General features: G+C 43.9%; 1 protein-coding gene across 1 annotated transcript in view; it reads right to left on the bottom strand.

The window, feature by feature from the left end:
• Nucleotides 1-20711, bottom strand: part of LOC100607123 (exportin-1-like) — a 45121-nt gene that overhangs the window by 4553 nt on the left and 19857 nt on the right. The window contains 1 exon segment of the mRNA XM_030827091.1: nucleotides 19781-19915. Coding sequence (XP_030682951.1) covers nucleotides 19781-19915 — 135 coding nt within the window.

The raw sequence follows: 20711 nt of genomic DNA, 5'->3' as shown, positions 1-20711 counted from the left end.
ATTTCTAAAAATGAAGCATGCCTATGGGATCTAGAAAATAGCCTCAAAAGGGCAAATCTAAAGAGTTTTTGGTGGCCAGGCTCAGTGGCTCACGCCTGTAATCCCAGCACTTTGGGAGGCTGAGGCAGGCAGATCACCTGAGGTCACGAGTTTGAGACCAGCCTGGCCAACATGGTGAAACCCCGTCTCTACTAAAAACAAAAAAAAAACTAGCCGGGTATGGTGGCACGTGCCTGTAGTCCCAGCTACTTGGGAGGCTGAGGCAGGAGAATCGCTTGAACTCAGGAGGCAGGGGTTGCAGTGAGCTAAGATTGCGCCACTGCCCTCCAGCCTGAGCAACAAGAGCAAAACTCCGTCACAAAAAAAAACAAAACTCCCAAATCTTAAATGAATAAAGGCAAAAATGTTATTTTTGAGTACGAGTTCCTAATGATTCTCAAAAAAAAAAAAAGTGATCACCTTTGCAAATGTTAAAACAGTCATTGAAAACTGGTTAACGAAGGGAGAAATCAGCCATTTATCCTGACTTTCACGTAAAAATAGCAAATAAAAGTAATGAAACAGGTAATAAAAACAAGTTTCTCCTGACACAGATAGTCCACCTAATCAAAGAAACAAGTGACAGGATTAGTTTTGTAGCTGTTAATGTAATAAAAGCCCTAGGCAATGGCTGCTTGCTAACTATGACATTAAGTGGCACTGCAACCAACCCCCGGAAGAACACAACACAACCTATAAAACAGCCTTGCCAAGAAATTTAACCTGAATCTGATCAACCTTCTAGATCTGGTAATAAAAGTATGGAAATACAAAAGACAAAGCATAATAACTGCAGAAGGATAACATCTGCAAAGTCCAGATGGGAAATCGTATGCACTAAATAAGCCATGGAACGAGCAGTTTCTGTAACAAATAAAAATGAAGAAAGAGGGGAACCTAGAAATTAAAACAGACTTAGGAAAAAAATAAGCTATGCCGATTCAGAGGTAACTCCTAGGAAGTGAGGCTTGAAAATAAAGAGAGAAAAGAATTATGTATTGAAACAGTAACAATAACCAACAGAGATATCAGTGGCTACAAACTACAGGGCAGCCAGAATTCACAGAATTAGTCTAGACAGGTAGCCAACAAACAAAACACAAAGAGCAAAACAAAATAATAACTTTACTCACACTAGAAACAAACCAAATTTCCATTAGAGTGGATTGAGTTTAAAAATAAAAAAAATAAAATAAAAAGCATGCGCTTTGGGAGGATAAGGCGGGAGGATTGCTTAAGGCTAGGAGTTCTAGACCAGCCTGGGCAACAGTACAAGACACTATCTCTACAAAGCAAATTTTAAAATTAGCTGGGTGTGGCCAAGTGCAGTGGCTCACGCCTGTAATCCCAAGCACTTTGGGAGGCCGAGGCGGGCGGATCACGAGGTCAGGAGATCACCATCCTGGCTAACAAGGTGAAACCCCGTCTCTACTAAAAATACAACAATTAAGCCAGACATGGTGGCGGGCACCTGTAGTCCCAGCTACTCGGGAGGCTGAGGCAGGAGAATGGCGTGAACCCAGGAGGCAGAGCTTGCAGTGAGCCAAGATTGCACCACTGCACTCCAGCCTGGGCAACAGAGCGAGACTCCGTCTCAAAAAATAAAATAAGATAAAATAAAATTAGCTGGGTGTGGTAGCATGCGCCTGTAGTCCTAGCTATCCAGGAGGCTGAGGTGAACGAGTTGCTTAAGCACAGGCAGTCAAGGCTGCAGTGAGCTATAACGGCACCACATATGATAGGTAACAGAGCGAGACTACCTAAAAAAAAAAGTTATCGTATATATGCCAACATACGGAATTCTATTCAGCAATAAAAAGAAACCAACTACTGATGCACCAACAAACAACATGGATGACTTCTAACCGTATGCTAAGTAAAAAGAATACCAACCAGATGTAAGTAGTACATAAAGTTTATTTCCAGCTGGACACAGTGGCTCATGCCTGTAATCCCAGCACTTTGGGAGGCCAAGGCAGGCAGATCCCTTGAGGTCAGGAGTTTGAGACCAGCCTGGCCAACATGGTGAAACCCCGTCTCCACTAAAATTTTGTATTTGTAAAAATACAAAAATTAGGCTGGGTGCGGTGGCTCACGCCTGTAATCCCAGCACTTTGGGAGGCCGAGGCGGGTGGATCACGAGGCCAGGAGATCGAGATCATCCTGGCTAACGCGGTGAAACCCCCCGTCTCTACTAAAAATACAAAAAATTAACCAGGCGTGGTGGCGGGCACCTGTAGTCCCAGCTGCTCGGGAGGCTGAGGCAGGAGAATGGCGTGAACCCGAGAGGCGGAACTTGCAGTGAGCCAAGACCGTGCCACTGCACTCCAGCCTGGGCAACACAGCAAGTCTCCATCTCAAAAAAAAAAAAAAGAAAAAAAATACAAAAATTAGCCAGGCATGCTGGCACATGCCTGTAATCCCAGCTACTCCGTAGGCTGAGGCAGAAGAATCACTTGAACCCAGGAGGCGGAGGTTGCAACGAGCCAGGATTGCACCATTGCACTCCAGCCTGGGTGGCAGAGCAAGACTGCCTCAAAAAATAATAATAATAAAATAAATTTAAAAATAAAGCTTAGGTGACAAAGCACATCAGTGGTTACGACAATGCAGACTTGGTGGTGGGGCTGATTACAAACAGGAATGAGGAATAACTGAGTGATAGAAATGTTCAACTGTGGTGGTTCTTATATGAGTGTAAACATTTGTCAAAATGAATAAACACATACCCTTACAATAGACTAACCTTATTGTATGTAAATTATATAACAATTTAATTTTTTAAAATCAGTAATTCTAATAGGTCTCATGTGAATCTTGATTCGAATTGTGAAGGAAAAGTTAGAATTTTTTAAAATTGAGAATATAAGGGAAATTGAATGCTATTTCATATTAAGAAATTACTCTTGGGAAGGGCCGGGCACGGTGGCTCACGTGTAATCCCAGCCCTTTGGGAGGCCGAGGCGGGCAGATCACGAGGTCAGGAGATGGAGACCATCCTGGCTAACATGGTGAAACCCCATCTCTACTAAAAATACAAAAAATTAGCCGGGCGTAGTGGCGGGCGCCTGTAGTCCCAGCTACTCGGGAGGCTGAGGCAGGAGAATGGCGTGAACCCAGGAGGCGGAGCTTGCAGTGAGCCAAGATTGCGCCTCTGCACTCCAGCCTGGGCGACAGAGCGAGACTCCGTCTCAAAAAAAAAAAAAAGAAATTACTCTTGAGAGACCGAGGCAAGAGATCCCTTGAGGCCAGGAGTTCAAGACCACCCTGGGCAACCCCTTCACTACAAAAAATAGAATAATTAACGGGGCATGGTAGTGCAAGCCTGTAATCTCAGCTGCTTGGGAGGCTTCAAAGAGAGGATCACTTGAGACCGGGAGTTTGAGGCTCATAGTGAGCTATGATCGTGCGCCCCTGCACTGAAGCCCGGGCAACAAGACCCTTACTCTTTAAAAAAAAAAAAAAATAGAAAAATAGAAAAGAAATGAAACGAAATGAAATGAAAACAAAACAAAAGAAATTTACACAACTAGACACTGGAAAGGTTAGAGAAGAGGAATGTAGGGAGAGATTGGTTACTGAACAGAGAATTATACCTAGCCAGGAGGAATACATTCTAGTGTTTTATAGTACTGCAGGATGACTATTTTTTTGTTTTTGTTGTTCTTTGGAGCTTTATCACGTTTTTGTTTGTTTAGAGAAGAGATTTAGCTCTGTCACTCAGGCTGGAGTGCAGTGGCACAATCACAGCTTACTGCAGCCTGGACCTCCTGGGCTCACACAATCCACTTGCCTCAGCCTCCCAAGTGGCTGAGACTACAGGTGCATTTCACCACACCCAACTAATTATTATTTAAACTTTTTGTAGAGATGGAGTCTTGCTGTGTTGCCCACACTGGTCACTAACTCCTGGCCTCAAGTGATCCTTCTGCCTCAGCCACCCAAAGCACTGGGATTACAGACATGAGTCACTGACCCTGGCTTTAGGATTACTATAGTTAATAATTTGATATTTTTAAATAGCTAGCAGAGGCGGGGCGTGGTGGCTCACACCTATAATCCCAGCACTCTGGGAGGCCAAGGCGGGTGGAATACCTGAGGTTAGGAGTTCGAGACCAGCCTGGCCAACCTGGTGAAACCCCATCTCTACCAAAAATGCAAAAACGGGCATGGTGTTAGGTGCCTGTAATCCAGCTGAGGCAGGAGAATCACTTGAACCCGGGAGGCGGAGGTTGCAGTGAGCTGAAATCGCACCATTGCATTCCAGCCTGGGCAACAAGAGCAAGACTCCATCTCAAAAAAATAAATAAATAAAAGATAAATAAATAGTTAGCAGAGAGGATTTTGAATGTTCCCAACACAAAGAATGATAAATGCTTGAGATAATAGTAATTACCCCAATTTGATCATTACACATCATATAAAGGTATTGAAATAGCATGCTGTACCCTATAAATATGTATAAGAATTACGTGTCAATTTAAAATAACAAAAAACAGACCATGGCCAGGGGTAGCAGCTCACACCTGTAATCACAGCACTTTGGGAGGCCAACTGCAAGATTTGCTTGGTCCCAGGTGTTTGAGACCAGCCCGGGCAACATAGCGAGAACCCACCGTTTTTCAATTAAAAAAAAAAAAAAAGACATGGAATGTAGTAACATTTTCCCATAATCCTAGCACTTTGAGCAGCCAAGGTGGGCAGATGGCTTGAATTCAGGAGTTCAAGACCAGCCTGGATAACATGGCAAAACCCCATCTCTACAAAAAAAAAGACAAAAATTGGCTGGGCGTAATATCCCGTACCTATAGTCTTAGCTACTCAGGAAGCTGAGGTGGGCGGACAGCTTGAGCCCCAGGAGGTCAAGGCTGCAGTGAGCCAAGATCATGCCACTGCACTCCAGCCTGGGCGACAGAGTGAGACCCTGTCTCATAAATACATAAACAAACAAAGCTGAGCACAGTGGTGTGTCTCTCTAGTTCCAACTATTCAGGAGGCTGACGTGAGAGGATTGTTTGAGCTCAAGAGTTCTAGGCCAGCCTGGGCAACACAGCAAGACCCCATCTTTAAAAATAAAATTTTAAAATGTTAAATGGTTAAATATATTTAATATATGCAGATAATATATAACACCTGGATTTACTTCAAACTAATCCAGTGGGTGGGAGAGAGAAAATGGATAAGGCAAGGTGAAAAAAAACTACCCATGAGTTGGTAAATGTTGCCTGGGTGATGGGTACATAAGTGTTCACTGCCCATAAACTTTCCCACTTCTGCACATGACTCTAATATCTAAAACGTTCTACAATGACCAGAGAACCAAAAACCAAGACCACATACCACATAGCCAGAAACAAGGGTGAAAATAAGACAACAATAAAACAGAAGATTAATATATTAGTTACAATAGGTAATACATTCAAGATATTAGATAAGCTGAAGAATTCCAGCAAAGTTATGAAGAATATTAAAAAAAGAATCAGGGAGACTGACTAGAGACACCTAGCATTCATCCTACACACAAGAAAGGACAAAGGTTAACAAATAAACAGCTAAGATCTGACAGATGTGTCAGAGAGACCATCTGAGTGCAGTTGGGGGATGGAGACACACCTGTTGGTGACAAAGTCCAGGAAGGCAGTATGGAAGCATCCAGCCTCTGCAGCCCCATCTCCCCTTGCCCAGATGGGATTTGCCTGCAGTCAGTAGGCACTTCCTGATGCAGGGAAAAAGTAAGCGGAAGATCTCTCACCAGCACTCCCATTACCATCACAAACACCTACAATCCTTACAAGAGGCGAATCCGGCCAGGTGCGGTGGCTCATGCCTGTAATCCCAGCACTTTGAGAAGCTGAGGCAGGCAGATCATTTGAGGTCATGAGTTCAAGACCACCCTGGCCAAGAAGGTGAAACCCCATCTCTACTAAAAATATAAAAATTAGCCGGGCGTGGTGGTGGGTGCCTGTAATCCCAACTACTGAGGAGGCTAAGGCAGGAGAATCGCTTGAACCCAGGAGGCAGAGGTTGCAGTGAGCCAAGATCGTGCCACTGCACTCCAGCCTGGGCAACAGAGTGAGACTCCATCTCAAAAACTATAAATAAAATAAAAAGGAGAATCCCACAGTCCTTGCAAGCCCTGAGCCCAATTTAGAGAACTGCTGGAAATCCATACAGCTGCACTGCCCAAATTAGGAGCACAAGGAATGCACTTCTCAACCCCCACCTACCCCCAGTGAAACAAGCTGTGGCAGTGCAACACCATCTTGAAACCAGAGCCACCTCTGGAGTGCACCCTCTGGGGGCCAGTAGCCACTGTACCTCTGCAGCACTTCAGCTCCATCTTCATTACACCAAGGCCACACAGGTGAATGAATGCCACAACTATAGCTGCAACTTTGGTCCCGCATAGCAGGGAAAACCAACTCCCACAACCAGACCACACTTCAAGCCAAAGGAACAGTCTGATAGTCCCATCTAGGACAAACCTGCCCATAAGCCAACCAAGCCACTATAAGCTCTCTCCAAAGTAGGGGAGGCCCGCAAGCCAAAGAGCATGTGATACACCCCAAGGTTAGTGAAGCAGCCATGCACCCTTACTCAGTGCCTAAGAAAAAGGCTCCTAGCACCTCTGCCCCATGTAGACATGCTTCTGGCCTCCCCAATGGCCCTGCACCCCCAATAAGGGCCTCAAAAACATTACCACAGGTTGTCCCTGATAGGCATCCCCCCAGGCCAACCAGGCAGCCAAGAGCCCACATCCCAGTCCTAAGAAACAGCCCAATGGGCAACCCCTGACAGACACACCTAGGCTGGCTGAGCAGTTGTGCACCTGTGTCCCAGAACTGAGAAACCATGGGCCACTCCTGGCAGGCACAACATCAAGCCAGTTGAGCAACCACATGCCTGTGCTCCTGGCCAGAGTAACAGTCCTGTGGCCTCAATCCCAGCAAGCCAGACCCCAAGTTGGCCAACTCACCATATGCATACATGTGTCCCTGACTTGAGAAACAGCCCAATGAGCCAAACCCCTGGCAAAGCTGCACCACACACTCCCTCATCCTAGGCTGCTGAGAAACTCTCAAATGTCACTAGTACAGATTATAGATGAAGAAACTACATGGAGACTACATTACTGTGTCCACACAGAACCAAGGCCAACACACTCCACTGATCCAAGATCCACTTACATAAATTAAGTCTTTCCCTATAAAATTGACTCCATAAAATTGAAAGGGGGGGGTTCCAACAATGTGTAGAAACAATGTAGAGAAATCAACAGAGAAAAAAGAAACATGACATCTTCAAAGGAAAACAGTAATTCTCCAGTAATAGACCCCAATCATAAAGAAATATATAAAATGCCAGAAAAAGAACTCAAAATAACAATCTTAAGGAAACTCAGGAGGTACAAGGGAATACAGGTAAGAACTTTAATGAAATAAGGAAAATAATTCATGATTTTAATGAGAAATTCAACAAAGAGGCCAGGCACAGCAGCTCACACCTTTAATCTCAGCACTTTGGGAGGCCAAGGCAGGCAGATTGCTTAAGGCCAGGAATTCAAAACCAGCCTGGGCAATGTGGTGAGACCCCATCTCTACAAAAAATATAAAAATTAGCTGGACATGGTGGTGCATGCTTATAGTCCCAGCTACTCAGAGGCTGAGGTGGGAGAATCACCTGAGCCCAGGAAGTCAAGGCTGCAATAAGCTTTAATTGCGCCACCGTATTCTATCTAGCCTGGGCAACAGAGTGAGACCTTGTCTCAAAAAAAAACAAAAAAAAAACAACAAAAAAAAGAACTATAAAAGCAGCAAAAGAAAAGCATCAAGTCACACGTAAAAATATCTCCATTAGACTAACAGATTTCTCAGCAGAATCCTTACAGGCAAGGAGTGAATGGGATTAACAGATTTAAAGTACTAAAAGAAAAACAAAAAAACAGCTAATCAAGATTATACCCAGCAAAGCTGTCCTGCAGAAATGCAGGAGAAATAAACCTTCACAAACAAAGAAAAACTGAGGCAATACGTCATCAGTAGACTGCCTTATAAGAAATGCTCAAGAATTTCACATCTGGAAGAGCAAGCAAGGAACAAAGGATATATAATGTAATAACTAAAAAACAATCAATAAAATGGCAGGATTAAGTCCTCACCTATCAATAATACCTTGAGCATAAATGATTTAAATTCCCCCATTTAAAAGTTATACATTGGCCACGCGCAGTGGCTTATGCCTGTAATCCCAGCACTTTGGGAGGCCACGATGGGCAGATCACTTGAGGTCAGGAGTTCGAGACCAGACTGGCCAATACAGTAAAACCTCGTCTCTACTAAAATACAAAAATGAGCCGGGCATGGTGGCATGCGCCTGTAATCCCAGCTACCCGGGAGGCTGAGGCAGGAGAATTGCTTGAACCTGGGAGGCGGAGGTTGCAGTAAACCAAGATCACCCCATTGCACTCCAGCTTGGGTGACAAAGTGAGACACCATCTCAAAAAAATAAATAAAAAATAGAAGTTACAGACTGAACAACAACAAAAAATTCAACAATATGCTGTCAACAAGATACTAACTTCATCCTTAAAGTCACCCACAGAGCCCAGCCAACGTGACAAAACCCCGTCTGTATTAAAAATACAAAAAGTTGGCTGGGCGCAGTGGCTCATGCCTGTAATCTCAGCTACTCGGGAATTTGAGGCACGAGAATCGCTTAAACCTGGGAGGAAGAGGTTGCAGTGAGTCCAGATTGTGCCAGCCTGTGCAACAGAGCAAAACTCTGTCCCAACAAAATAAAGTCACACATAGACTAAAAGTGAAAGGACAGAAAAAGACATTCCATGTAAACAGAAACCAAAAGTGAGCTGGGATAGCTTTACATATACCAGACAAACAAACTTTAAGCCAAAAGTTGTAAAAGGAGACAAAGAAGGAAACTATATAATAAAGGCATCAATTCAGTAAGGGGATATAAGAATTGTAAATACATACGCAACCAACACCAGAGGACCTAGATATACAACATAATTATTAGATCTAACAGGAGAGACAGACCACAATATAATAATAGTTGGGAACTTCAACAGCATTGAACAGATCATCTAGACAGAATATAAACAACGAAACATAGTTTTCAACTGCATCATAGACCAAATGAAACCAACAGCTATTTACAGAACATTTCACCTAATAGCAGCAGAATACACATTTTTATAGCAGCACATGAAACATTCTCCAGAACTGACCATATTTTAGGACATAAAACAAGTCTCAACCAAATTTTAAAATAACTGAAAAAATCATGTCAACTATCTTCTCAGACCACAATGGAATAAAAATAGAAATCAATACAAGAGAAATGCTGGAAACTATACAAATACATGGAAATTAAACAACATGCTCCTGAATGACCACTGGGTCAATGAAGAAATTAAGATGGAAATAAAATAATGTCTTGAAACAAATGAAAATGCAAACACAACACACCAAAGCCTGTGGGATACAGCAAAAGCAGTGCATTGCTAAGAGGGAAGTTTATAGCAATAAATGCCTATGCCAAGAAACTGGAAAGATTTCAAACAACCAATGATGCATCTCAAGGAACCAAAAAGAACAAATCCAAAATTAGACAATGAAGATCAATAAAGATCAGAGCTGAAATAAAATTGAGACTAAAACAAATTACAGGAGATCAAAGATCAGACAAAAGCTGGTCATTTGAAAAGATAAAATCAACAAACCTTTAGCTAAACTAAGGAAAAAAGAGACAAGACCCAAATAAAAGAAATCAGAAACAAAAAAGGAGACATCATAACGGATACCACAAAAGTACAAAGGATCATTAGAGACTGCTGACCAACTACACAGCAATAAATTTAAAAACCTAGAGGAAATGAACAAATTCCTGAACACATACAATCTACTAAGATTGAACCAATAAGAAATAAAAAACCTGCCAGGCGCGGTGGCTCACGCCTGTAATCCCAGCACTTTGGGAGGCCAAGGGGGGCAGATCACTTGAGGTCAGGAGTTATGGTGAAACCCCGTTTCTACCAAAACTACAAAAATTAGCCGAGAGCTGTAATCCTAGCTACTCGGGAGGCTGAGGCAGGAGAACTGCTTGAACCTGGGAAGCAGAGGTTGCAGTGAGCCAAGATCACGCCACTGCACTCCAGCCTGGGCGACAAGAGTGAGACTCCATCTCAAAAACAAAACAAAAACAAAAACAAAACACTCAATAAATTAGGTATAAAAGGAAAGTACAGCAACATAATAAAGGCCATATATGACAAACCCACAGCTATCATCTTAATCAGTGAGAGAAAGATAAAAGCTTTTCCTCCAGTAACTGAATCTAGACAAGGATCTCACTCTCACCACTCTTACCCAACATACTACTGCAAGTCCTAGCCAGAGCAAGACAAAGTAGTTCTGGGCATCCAAATTGGAAATGAAGAAGTCAAACTGTCCCTGTGTTTGCAGCTGCAGATGACATGACCTTATATATAGTAAAACCTATGCTCCACTAAAAACAAACACATAACCTCAGAGCTAATAAATTCAGTAAAGTTGCAGGATACAAAATTACTATTTTTAAAAAATCAGTGATGTCTCCATATACAAACAATACACTACCTGAAAAGAAATCAAGAAGGCAATTTCATTTACAATAGCTAGGAAAAAAGTCAAATAGGAATAAATTTAACAAAGGAAGTGTAAGACCTAAAAACAGCTGGGCATGGTGGCTCACGCCTGTAATCCCAACACTTTGGGAGGCTGAGTTGGGACGATTACTTGAGCTCAGCAGTTCGAAACCAGCCTGGGTAACATGGCAAAACCCTGTCTCTACAAAAAATTAGCCAGGTTATGTGCCCCCTCCTCCTGCTGTGCCTCAGCTGTGTAGAGCCACTTGACCCTCATGCTCTGTGCTGGCAAGAATGCTCAGGTATGTGCACAGCTCTGATGTCACCCCTCCAGCCGGTCCCTGGCTCCCTCCATGGGGATCTGCCTGCAGCACTCACACTTGGCACCATTCTGTCCGGCCACCCTGTCTCCCCTGCTGTATGTGAGCACTCGGAGGGAAGGGGCCGTTTCCGTTTCTTGGAAGGCCCAGTGCCCAGCACCATCCAGCTGTGTGCTGAGCAGGCGGTCAGTGAGCACCCGCAGTCAGCCCTCACCACAAGCAGCTCTGAATCTTCAGGTTACGATATCTGACGGGGACTCCTGGGTGCCCCAAGAAGGCAGCATGGCAGCCCCCGTGGAGCACAAGTGGCCCACACCTGACCTTGGCATGTTTCTAAGAGAACAGACTTGCTGACCTGTGACCCTTGCATGTGTGTCTCACCTCAGGGAGGCAGGAGGCTGTGGGAAAGGGTGGGCCTGGAGACCTGCTCAGCCATACCCTGTCACTATGTGGGTCACACACAGCTGGGTGGAGACTTCATGATGCGTGGCCCAGAGAGGTGTCTGGGTGTGGATTCTGTGGATGGCTGCACTGTGCCATTAGGACAGGGACTGCTGCTGGGCCAACAGGGTACAGAGAGCGGAGGCTGTGGGAGGACAGGGGCATCCTAGCCTAGTGCAGGGACCCCAGGAGGGACAGTGTGGGCTCCCCAAGACAAGCTGCAAGGCCCTGGGCATCAGGCTGTTGCTTTGCAACCTCCTCCTCCCGGGTTCTGAGGGCTCACTGAGGCGCCTGCCTGAGTGCTACACAGGAAGCCAGCAGCATGGCCATCCCTCCCTAGCACTCATCCAGGGCATCAGGGTGGGCTGCTTGAGTCCTGTGGGGTTGCGGACATCAGTCTCTTCCTCCTGGCCTCCAAACACCACCACTCTGCCATCCCACACCTCAATTTCTCAAACTCCCTGAGGTCAAAGGGAAGTTGCAAGGGCTTCCATCCCTGCCTCTCTGGTGGCCCTGCTGGAGGATGTGCCCAGACAGGACATCAGGAGGAAGCAGGTCAATGGCTGCTGTTTGAAATGTCATGGCAGCTGTGCCCAGCTGCAAATAGTGATTGTGGTTTCCTGTTCCTCCATGGAAGGAACTTGCTCTGCTGCAGAGGGAATTCCTCTTCATAACCTTTCCTCTCCATTTTTCTTGAAAAAGTTGTCCTTTACTTTTTTAATTTTTTTTTTTTTTTTTTGAGATGGAGTTTTGCTCTTCTTGTCCAGGCTGGAATGCAGTGGCGCAATCTCCGCTCACTGCAACCTCCTCCTCCTGGGTTCAAGCCATTCTCCTGCCTCAGCCTACCAAGTAGCTGGGATTAAAGGCGCCCACCACCATACCGGGCTACTTTTTATATTTTTAGTAGAGATGCGGTTTCGCCGTGTTGGCCAGGCTGGTCTCAAACTCCTGACCTCAGGCAATCCGCCTGCCTTGGCCTCCCAAAGTGCTGGGATTACAGGCGTGAGCCACCACACCCGGCCTACTTTTTTAATTAAAAAAAAAAAAAAAAATTTCAGGTGCAGTGGCTCATGCCTGTAATCCCAGCACTACGGGAGGCTGAGATGGGTGGATCATGAGGTCAGGAGATCGAGACCATCCTGACTAACACGGTGAAACCCCGTCTCTACTAAAAAATACAAAAAAAATTAGCCAGGCGCGGTGGCAGGCGCCTGTAGTCCCAGCTACTTGGGAGGCCGAGGCAGGAGAATGGCGTGAACAAGATCACGCCACTGCACTCCAGCCTGAGCGACTGAGCGAGACACCGCCTCAAAAAAAAAAAAAAAAAAAAAAAGAATTTTTTTTTTTTTGACTCAGAGTCTCACTCTGTGGCCCCGGCTAGAGTGTACTTGCGATCATAGCTCACTGTAGCCTCAAACTCCTAGGCTCAAGTGATCCTCCTGCCTCGGCCTCCCAAAGCACTGGGACCACAGATGGGTCCCACCACACCCAGGCTCTGCCCTTTGGAATTAAAGTCACCCAGGTAGGTTAAACCTACACTTTCTGCCCCCCACCTCCCAGCCCCTGTAATGAGAAAGGCAGTAAATTTTGGAGCTTTCTGGAGTCCCTGCCCTTCCTGAAAAGGTGACTGCAGAGAGACTAGAGCTGGTTGGGGGAAGAGATGTCAAGAAGCCTCCTCTGGAGCCCAGGGCCATACAGCTCCCAAAGCCCCAGTCTCCCTCTCTGGGGCTAGAGGTGCCCCTGTGTCCCTGTAACTTCTGCTTGGCCACCCGGCTGCCCAGACTAGGGCTGCTCCTGCCACCACTCAACAGGCACAAAAATGTGTAAGTGCCAAAAAAAAAAAAATTAACCAGACATCTTGATGCATGCCTGTAGTCCCAGATACTTGAGAGGGTGAGGTGGGAGAATCAACTGTGCTCAGGAGGTCAAGGCTGCAGTGAGCTGTGATGGTACCACTGAACTACAGCCTGGGCAACAGAGAGAGAGAGACTACATTACAAAAAAAAAAAAAAAAAGAAAAGAAAAGAAAAAAAAAAGGAAGAAAAAAGAAAAGACCTAAAAATATATATTGAAAACTGTAGTAACCAAAACAGCATGGTACTGACATAAAAACAGATACATAAACCAATGGAACAGAATAGAGTGCCCAGAAGTTAATACACATATCTACAGTCAACTAATTTTTGACAAAGGTGCCAAGAATGCTCACTGGGGAAAGGACGGTCTCTCCAATGAATGGTGCTAGGAAAACTGGACATCCATATGCAGAACAATGAAACTGTACCCTCACTCCTCTACATAAAAAATCAACTCAAAATGGCTCAAAGAACTAACAAAACTATAAGACTACTAGAACAAAACAGGTGAAATGCTTCAGGACATCGGTCTGGGAAAAGATTTTATGAATAAAGACTTCAAAAGCACAGGCAACAAACAACAAATGGAATTATGTCAAACTACAAAGCTTCTGTATAGCAAAGGCAACAATCAACAGAGTAAAAAGACAACCTACAGAATGAGAGAAAATATATGCAAATTACTCATCTGAGGGGATTAACATCAAGAATTTACAAGGAACTCAAACATCTCAACAGCAAAAAAAAAAAATCCAATTAAAAATGCACACACAATGTGAATAGACATTTCGCAAAGATTATATACAAATGGCCAACAAATATGTGAAAAAAAAATTCAACATCACTAACCATCAGGGAAATGCAAATCAAAACCACAATGAAGTATCTTACCCCAGTTAGGATAGCTATTATCAAAAACACAAAAAACAACAAATGCTGGCAAGGATGCACAGAAAAGGGAACTCTTACACAGTGTTAGTGGGAACGTAAACTAGCACAGCCACTATGGAGAACAGTATCAAGGCTCCTCAAAAAACTACAAACATGACTACCATATGATCCAGCAATCTCACTGCTGGGCATTTATCCAAAGGAGAGGAGAACATTATATCAGAGACGTCTGCATCCCCATGATTACAGCACTATTCACAGCAGCCAAGATACAAAATCAACCTAGGCGTTCAACAACAGATGAATGGATAAACAAAATGTGGACACACACACACACACACACACACACACACACACACACAGAGGAATATTATACATCCATAAAAAATAATGAAATCCTGTCATTTGCAGCAATATACATGGAACTGGAGGACATTATCTTAAGTGAAATAAACCAGGAGCAGAAAGTTAAACACCATAGGTTCTTACTCATATGTGGAAGCTAAAAAAAGTTCATCTCATATAAGTAAAAAGCAGAACAGAGGATACAAGAGGGTGGAAAGGACAGGGGAAAGGGAGGAATAGGGAGAGATTTGTGAAAAGATCCAAAATTACAGCTAGATAGGAGGAATGTGTTCTATATAACTGTGGAATGACTGCAGTTAACAATAATACATTATATAGATTCAAATAGCTACAAAGAGGCCACAGAAGGTTCCCAACGCAAAAAAAGGATAAATGTTTGAGATGAATACCCTAATTGCCCTGATCTAATCACTACATATTATATGTATCAACACATCACTATATGATGAAATCTTGCACAAAAAAATCACTACATATCCCATAAACACGTACAATTACTACATGTCAATTAAAATAAGTGTTTTTTAAAAAGCTATCTTCCTGCCAGCAGATATGTTTAAAAAAAAAAAAAAAGCTATCGAGCCATGAAAACACATAAAGAACATTTAAATTCCTATTACTAAGTTAAACAGACCAATCTTAACTGGCAACATACTGTATGATTCCAACTATATGATGTACTAGTAAAGGCAGAACTATGGAGACAGTAAAAAGATCAGCAGTTGCCAGTGGTTAGTGGGGAGGAAGGAATGAATAGGCAGAGCACACAGGATTTTAGGGTAGTGAAACTACTTTGTACGACACTGTACTGGTGAATATGTTATTACACATTTGTCAAACCCCAACAGTGAAACCTAATGTGGACTGTGGACTTTGAGTCATAATGATATGTTAATGTAGATTCAACAAGTGTAACAAATGTACCACTCACTCTTGTGTCGGATGTTGATAATGGAGGAGGCTTCGTGTGTGGGGAGTCAGGTGGCATACAGGAAATATCTGCACCTTCTGTTCAATTTTGGTGTGAACTAAAAACTGCTCTAAAAAAATAATGTTGACCAAGCAAGGTGGCTCATGCCTGTAATCCTAGCACTCTGGGAGGCGAAAGCAGGACTGCTTCAGCGTGGGCAACATACGGAGACTTCATTGCTAAAAATATAAATAAATAAAATTGTAGGTATGGTGGCGCATGCCTATAGTCCCAGCTACTCAGGAGGCTGAGGTGGGAGGATCACTTGGGCCCAGAAGGTCAAGGTGACAAGATTCTGCCACTGCACTCCAGCCTGGGTGACAGGGCAAAACCCTGTCTCAAAAATAAAATCTATTAAAAAGAAAAAACTCAAAAGCCTAAGAATTAAAATATACAATAACACAAATTAAAATTGATAGATGGTTTTAATACAGATTAAACATGACTGAGGAATCGAAAGAGGAAGATGGGCCAAAGAAAATATCCAGACTGCAGTATGAAGACACAAAAGCCAGAAGGATGAAAAATATAGAAGAAAGCAAAAAAGAGAAGGAAGATCAAAAGGTGATGAAAGACAGACTGAGGCAGGGACTACATTTGAGAAAATAATGGCTAAGTACTTCTAAAATAAATTTTTTAAAAACTCACATTCAAGAAGCACTATGAATCCCAATAAATACAAAATCAGATGCGGACTTGTCATAGTTAACTACTGAAGACAAAAAACAAAGAAAATCTTAAAATTGAGAAAATGATGCACATTAAAAGGCTAGGGTGGGAGGGCTAGCTTTTTCATGGGCTACCTGAATGACATGCCTAGTCAAACAAATCCCCTGTGCCCTATGCAAATCAGACATCACCTCCTCCAGCCTCTGCATATATACCTGGCAGGTGTCCACCGCACATGGAGACGTCCTCTTTTGGCATTGGAGCACCCCCTCCCTCTGTCTCTGTATGGGGGAGCCTCTTCCTTCTGCCTTATCTTTTCTTTCTTGCCTATTAAACTCTGCTCCTTAACACCAAAAAAAAAAAAAAAAAAAAAAAAAAAAACTGAACAAATGAGGAAAAAACTTATCTTCAAAGAAGTAACAGTGAAACTGATGGCTGACTTCTCTGTATAAACAATGGAAGCCAGGGGACAATGGAACAATTGGTTTGAAGAAGCAATAGTAACTGCCAACTTGTAATTCATTATCCTACTTCAGTGTTAGTCTAAAAATGAACTTTAGAAAACAAGCAAACAATGAAAAAAAAATTGTCAACAGCAGAACCACACTAAAAAAAAAAAAAAAAAGTGCTGGCTGGGTGCGGTGGCTCACACCTGTAATCCCAGCACTTTGGGAGGCCAAGGTGGGCAGATCACGAGGTCAAGAGATCAAGACCATCCTGGCCAACATGGTGAAACCCCGTCTCTACTAAATATACAAAAAATTAGCAGGGCGTGGTGGCAGGCGCCTATAGTCCCAGCTCCTCCGGAGGCTGAGGCAGGAGAATGGCATGAACCCAGGAGGCAGAGTTTGCAGTGAGCAGAGATCGCACCACTGCACTCCAGCCTGGGTGACAGAGCAAGACTCTGTCTCAAAAAAAAAATAAAATAAAAACAAACACAAAATTTGCTGGGAATGGTAGAGGGAGGGGAGGGATAGGGAGAGATTTGTTAAAGGATATAAAATTACAGTGAGATAGGAGGAATAAGTTCTAGTGTTCTATACTACTACAGAATGACTACGGTTAACAATAATATATGATACAAGCCGGGCATGGTGGCTCATGCCTATAATCCCAGCACTTTGGGAGGCCAAGGCGGGCAGATCACTTCAGTTCAAGAGTTCAAGACCAGCCTGGCCAATGTGGTGAAACCCCATCTCTACTAAAAATACAAAAATTAGCCGGGCTTGGTGGCACACGCCTGTAGTCCCAGCTACTTGGGAGGATGTGGCAGGAGGATTGCTTAAGCCCAGGAAGCAGAGGCTGTAGTGACCCAAGTGCATACCACTACACTCCAGCCTGGGCAATGGGAGAGAAACCCTGTCTCAAAAAAACAATAATATGTGATACAGTTTCAAATAGCTAGGAGGATACTGAATGTTCCCAAAGCAAATGCTAAATGTTTGAGATGGATATACTAATTATCTTCAACTGATCACTACACGTTTTAAGTATTGAAACATCACTATGTACCCCATGAATATGTAAAATTATTATTTACCAACTGAAAATTTTTTAAACAAAATTTTTAGGCCAGGCACACTGGCTCACTCCTGTAATTGCAGCACTTTGGGAGGTACAGGCAGGCAGATGCCCTGAGGTCAGGAGTTTGAGACAAGCCTGGCCAACATGGCAAAATCCCATCTCTACTAAAAATACAAAAATTAGCCAGGCGAGGTAGTGCATGCCCATAGTCTCAGTTACTCAGGAGGCTGAGGCAGAAGAATAACTTGAACCCGGGAGGTGGAGGCTGCAGTTAGCCGACACTACATTCCAGCCTGGGTGAGATTTAGACTCCGTGTCAAAAAAAAAAAATTTATTACACTCGTTTGCCCAGGTAGCCTTCTCTAAGTGTGATCAGCGTTTGTTAATTTCACAAGAAATAGGGCTTTTGGTTTGTTTTTTAAAGACAGCAGTCTTGGCCGGGCGCGGTGGCTCAGGCCTGTAATCCTAGCACTTTGGGAGGCCGAGGCAGGTGGATCACAAGGTAAAGAGTTCCAGACCAGCCTGGCCAATATGGTGAAACCCCATTTCTACTAAAAATACAAAAATTAGCCAGGCATAGTGATGTGTACCTGTAATCCCAGACACTTGGGAGGCTAAGGCAGGTGGATCATGAGGTCAGGAGATCGAGACCATCCTGGCTTACACAGTGAAACCCTGTCTCTTCTAAAAAATACAAAAAATTAGTCAGGCATGGTGGTGGACACCTGTAGTCCCAGCTAGTCAGGAGGCTGAGGCAGGAGAATGGCGTGAACCCGGGAGACGGAGTTTGCACACTGCACTCTAGCCTGGGCGACAGAGTGAGACTGCATCTCAAAAAAAAAAAAAAAAAAAAAAAAAAGAATTATCCACATAATGGCCAGGCAGGGTGGCTCACGCCTATAATCCCAGCACTTTGGGAGGCTGAGTTGGGTGCATCACCTGAGGTCGGGAGTTCAAGACCAGCCTGACCAACATGGAGAAACCCTGTCTCTACTAAAAATACAAAATTAGCCAGGCGTGATGGTGCTTGCTTGTAATCCCAGCTACTTGGGAGGCTGAGGCAGGAGAACTGCTTGAGCCTGGGAGGCAGAGGTTGCAGTGAGCCGAGATCACGCCATTGCACTCCAGCCTGGGCACCAAGAGTGAAACTCCATCTCAAAAAAAAAAAAAAAAAAAAAAAATCCACATAATTACCAAAGCAAAAGCCATTACACTTCCCTTATCCTAAACCATATTTATAATCCCAAATGGTAAAAATGAACACAAAAGCCTTTTTGTCTATATCTACTTAAGAATGAAATAACATAGTTCTTTTTTTTTTTTTTTTTTTTTGAGACGCAGTCTCGTTCTGTCGCCCAGGCTAGAGTGCAGTGGTGTGATCTCGGCTCACTGCAAGCTCTGCCTCCCGGGTTCATGCCATTCTCCTGCCTCAGACTCCTGAGTAGCTGGGACTTACAGGCGCCCACCGCCACACCCTGCTAATTTTTGTATTTTTAGTAGAGAGGGGGTTTCACTGTGTTAGCCATGATGGTCTCGATCCCCTGACCTCATGATCCGCCCGCCTTGGCCTCCCAAAGTGCTGGGATTACAAGCGTGAGCCACCGTGCCCAGCCCAGATTTTTCATTTATTTTTTTGAGACAGAGTCTTGCTCTGTCGTCTAGGCTAGAGTACAGTAGCTCAATCTCGGCTCACTGCAACCTCTGCCTCTTGGGTTCAAGTGATTCTCCTGCGTCAGCCTCCTGAGTAGCTGGGATTACAGGCATGTGCCACCACGCCCAGCTAATTTTTGTATTTTTAGTAGAGACGGGGTTTCGCCATGTTGGCCAGGCTGATCTCGAACTTCTGGCCTCAGGTGATCCGCCTGCCTCAGCCTTCGAATGTGCCAGGATTACAGGTGTGAGCCACCACGCCCGGCCCAGATAATAAAATGTACAAAGCCACATATAAAAGCACTTATGGATCACACATACATGTTAAAAGGCTTGAATTCAATACATTTGTAAAGAACAGTCTCGTTAAATCCCTACTTTCTCGTTAAGAAAAAGTAGAAATACTTACTTTGGTTGCCTGCTGGATTATACTATCCCACACTTCATTAGGGAGTAACATGTACTTTTCTATCAAGTGTTCTTGTACTGTTTGATCTGTTTGTGCACCAATCATGTACCCCACAGCTTCATAAAACGTATGAACCTATTTTAAAAAGCAGACATTTTAACTTTTATGTTATACACCCTAATAAGACCACACACAAGCAATTCACAAACGTCTTGAAACTGATTTTGGCCCAGGTGCAGTGGATCACTTTTGTAATCCCAATACTTTGAGAAGCCGAGGCAGACCAATCACTTGAGGTCAGGAGTTGCAGACCAGCCTGACCAACGTGGTGAAACCCCATCTCTTCTACAAATACAAAGAAATTAGCCAAGCGTAGTGGCAGGTGCCTATAATTCCATTTACTTGGGAGGCTTGAATTGCTTGAACCTGGGATGCAGAGGTTGCAGTGAGCTGAGATTGCACCACTGCACTCCAGCCTGGGTGACAGAGGAAGACTCCATCTCAAAAAACAAACAAACAAACAAAAAACCCAAACTGGCCAGGCATGGTGGTGGCTCACGCCTGTAATCCCAGCACTTTGGGAGGCCGAGGCGGGCAGATCATGAGGTCAGGAGTTTGAGACCAGCCTGACCAACGTGGAGAAACCCCGTCTCTACCAAAAATACAAAAATTAGCTGGGCGTGGTGGCACGCACCTGTTAATCACAGCCACTGAGGAGGAGAATTGCTTGACCCCAGGAGGCAAGGTTGCAGTGGGCCGAGATTGCCCCACTGCACTCCAGCATGGACGACAGAACGGAACTCCGTCTCAAAAACAAACATACACACACACACACCCGCCTCCCCCCAAAAAAAATGAAAAAAAAAAAAAAAAAAAAAAAAAACCACCTGATTTTGTTTGTTAGGAATAATTTTACATAGGACAACAGCCT

This window comes from Nomascus leucogenys, chromosome 14 (genome assembly GCF_006542625.1).
Source record: "Nomascus leucogenys isolate Asia chromosome 14, Asia_NLE_v1, whole genome shotgun sequence".
Classification (NCBI taxonomy): Eukaryota; Metazoa; Chordata; class Mammalia; order Primates; family Hylobatidae; genus Nomascus; species Nomascus leucogenys.
This window is presented reverse-complemented; position numbering and strand designations above follow the sequence as displayed.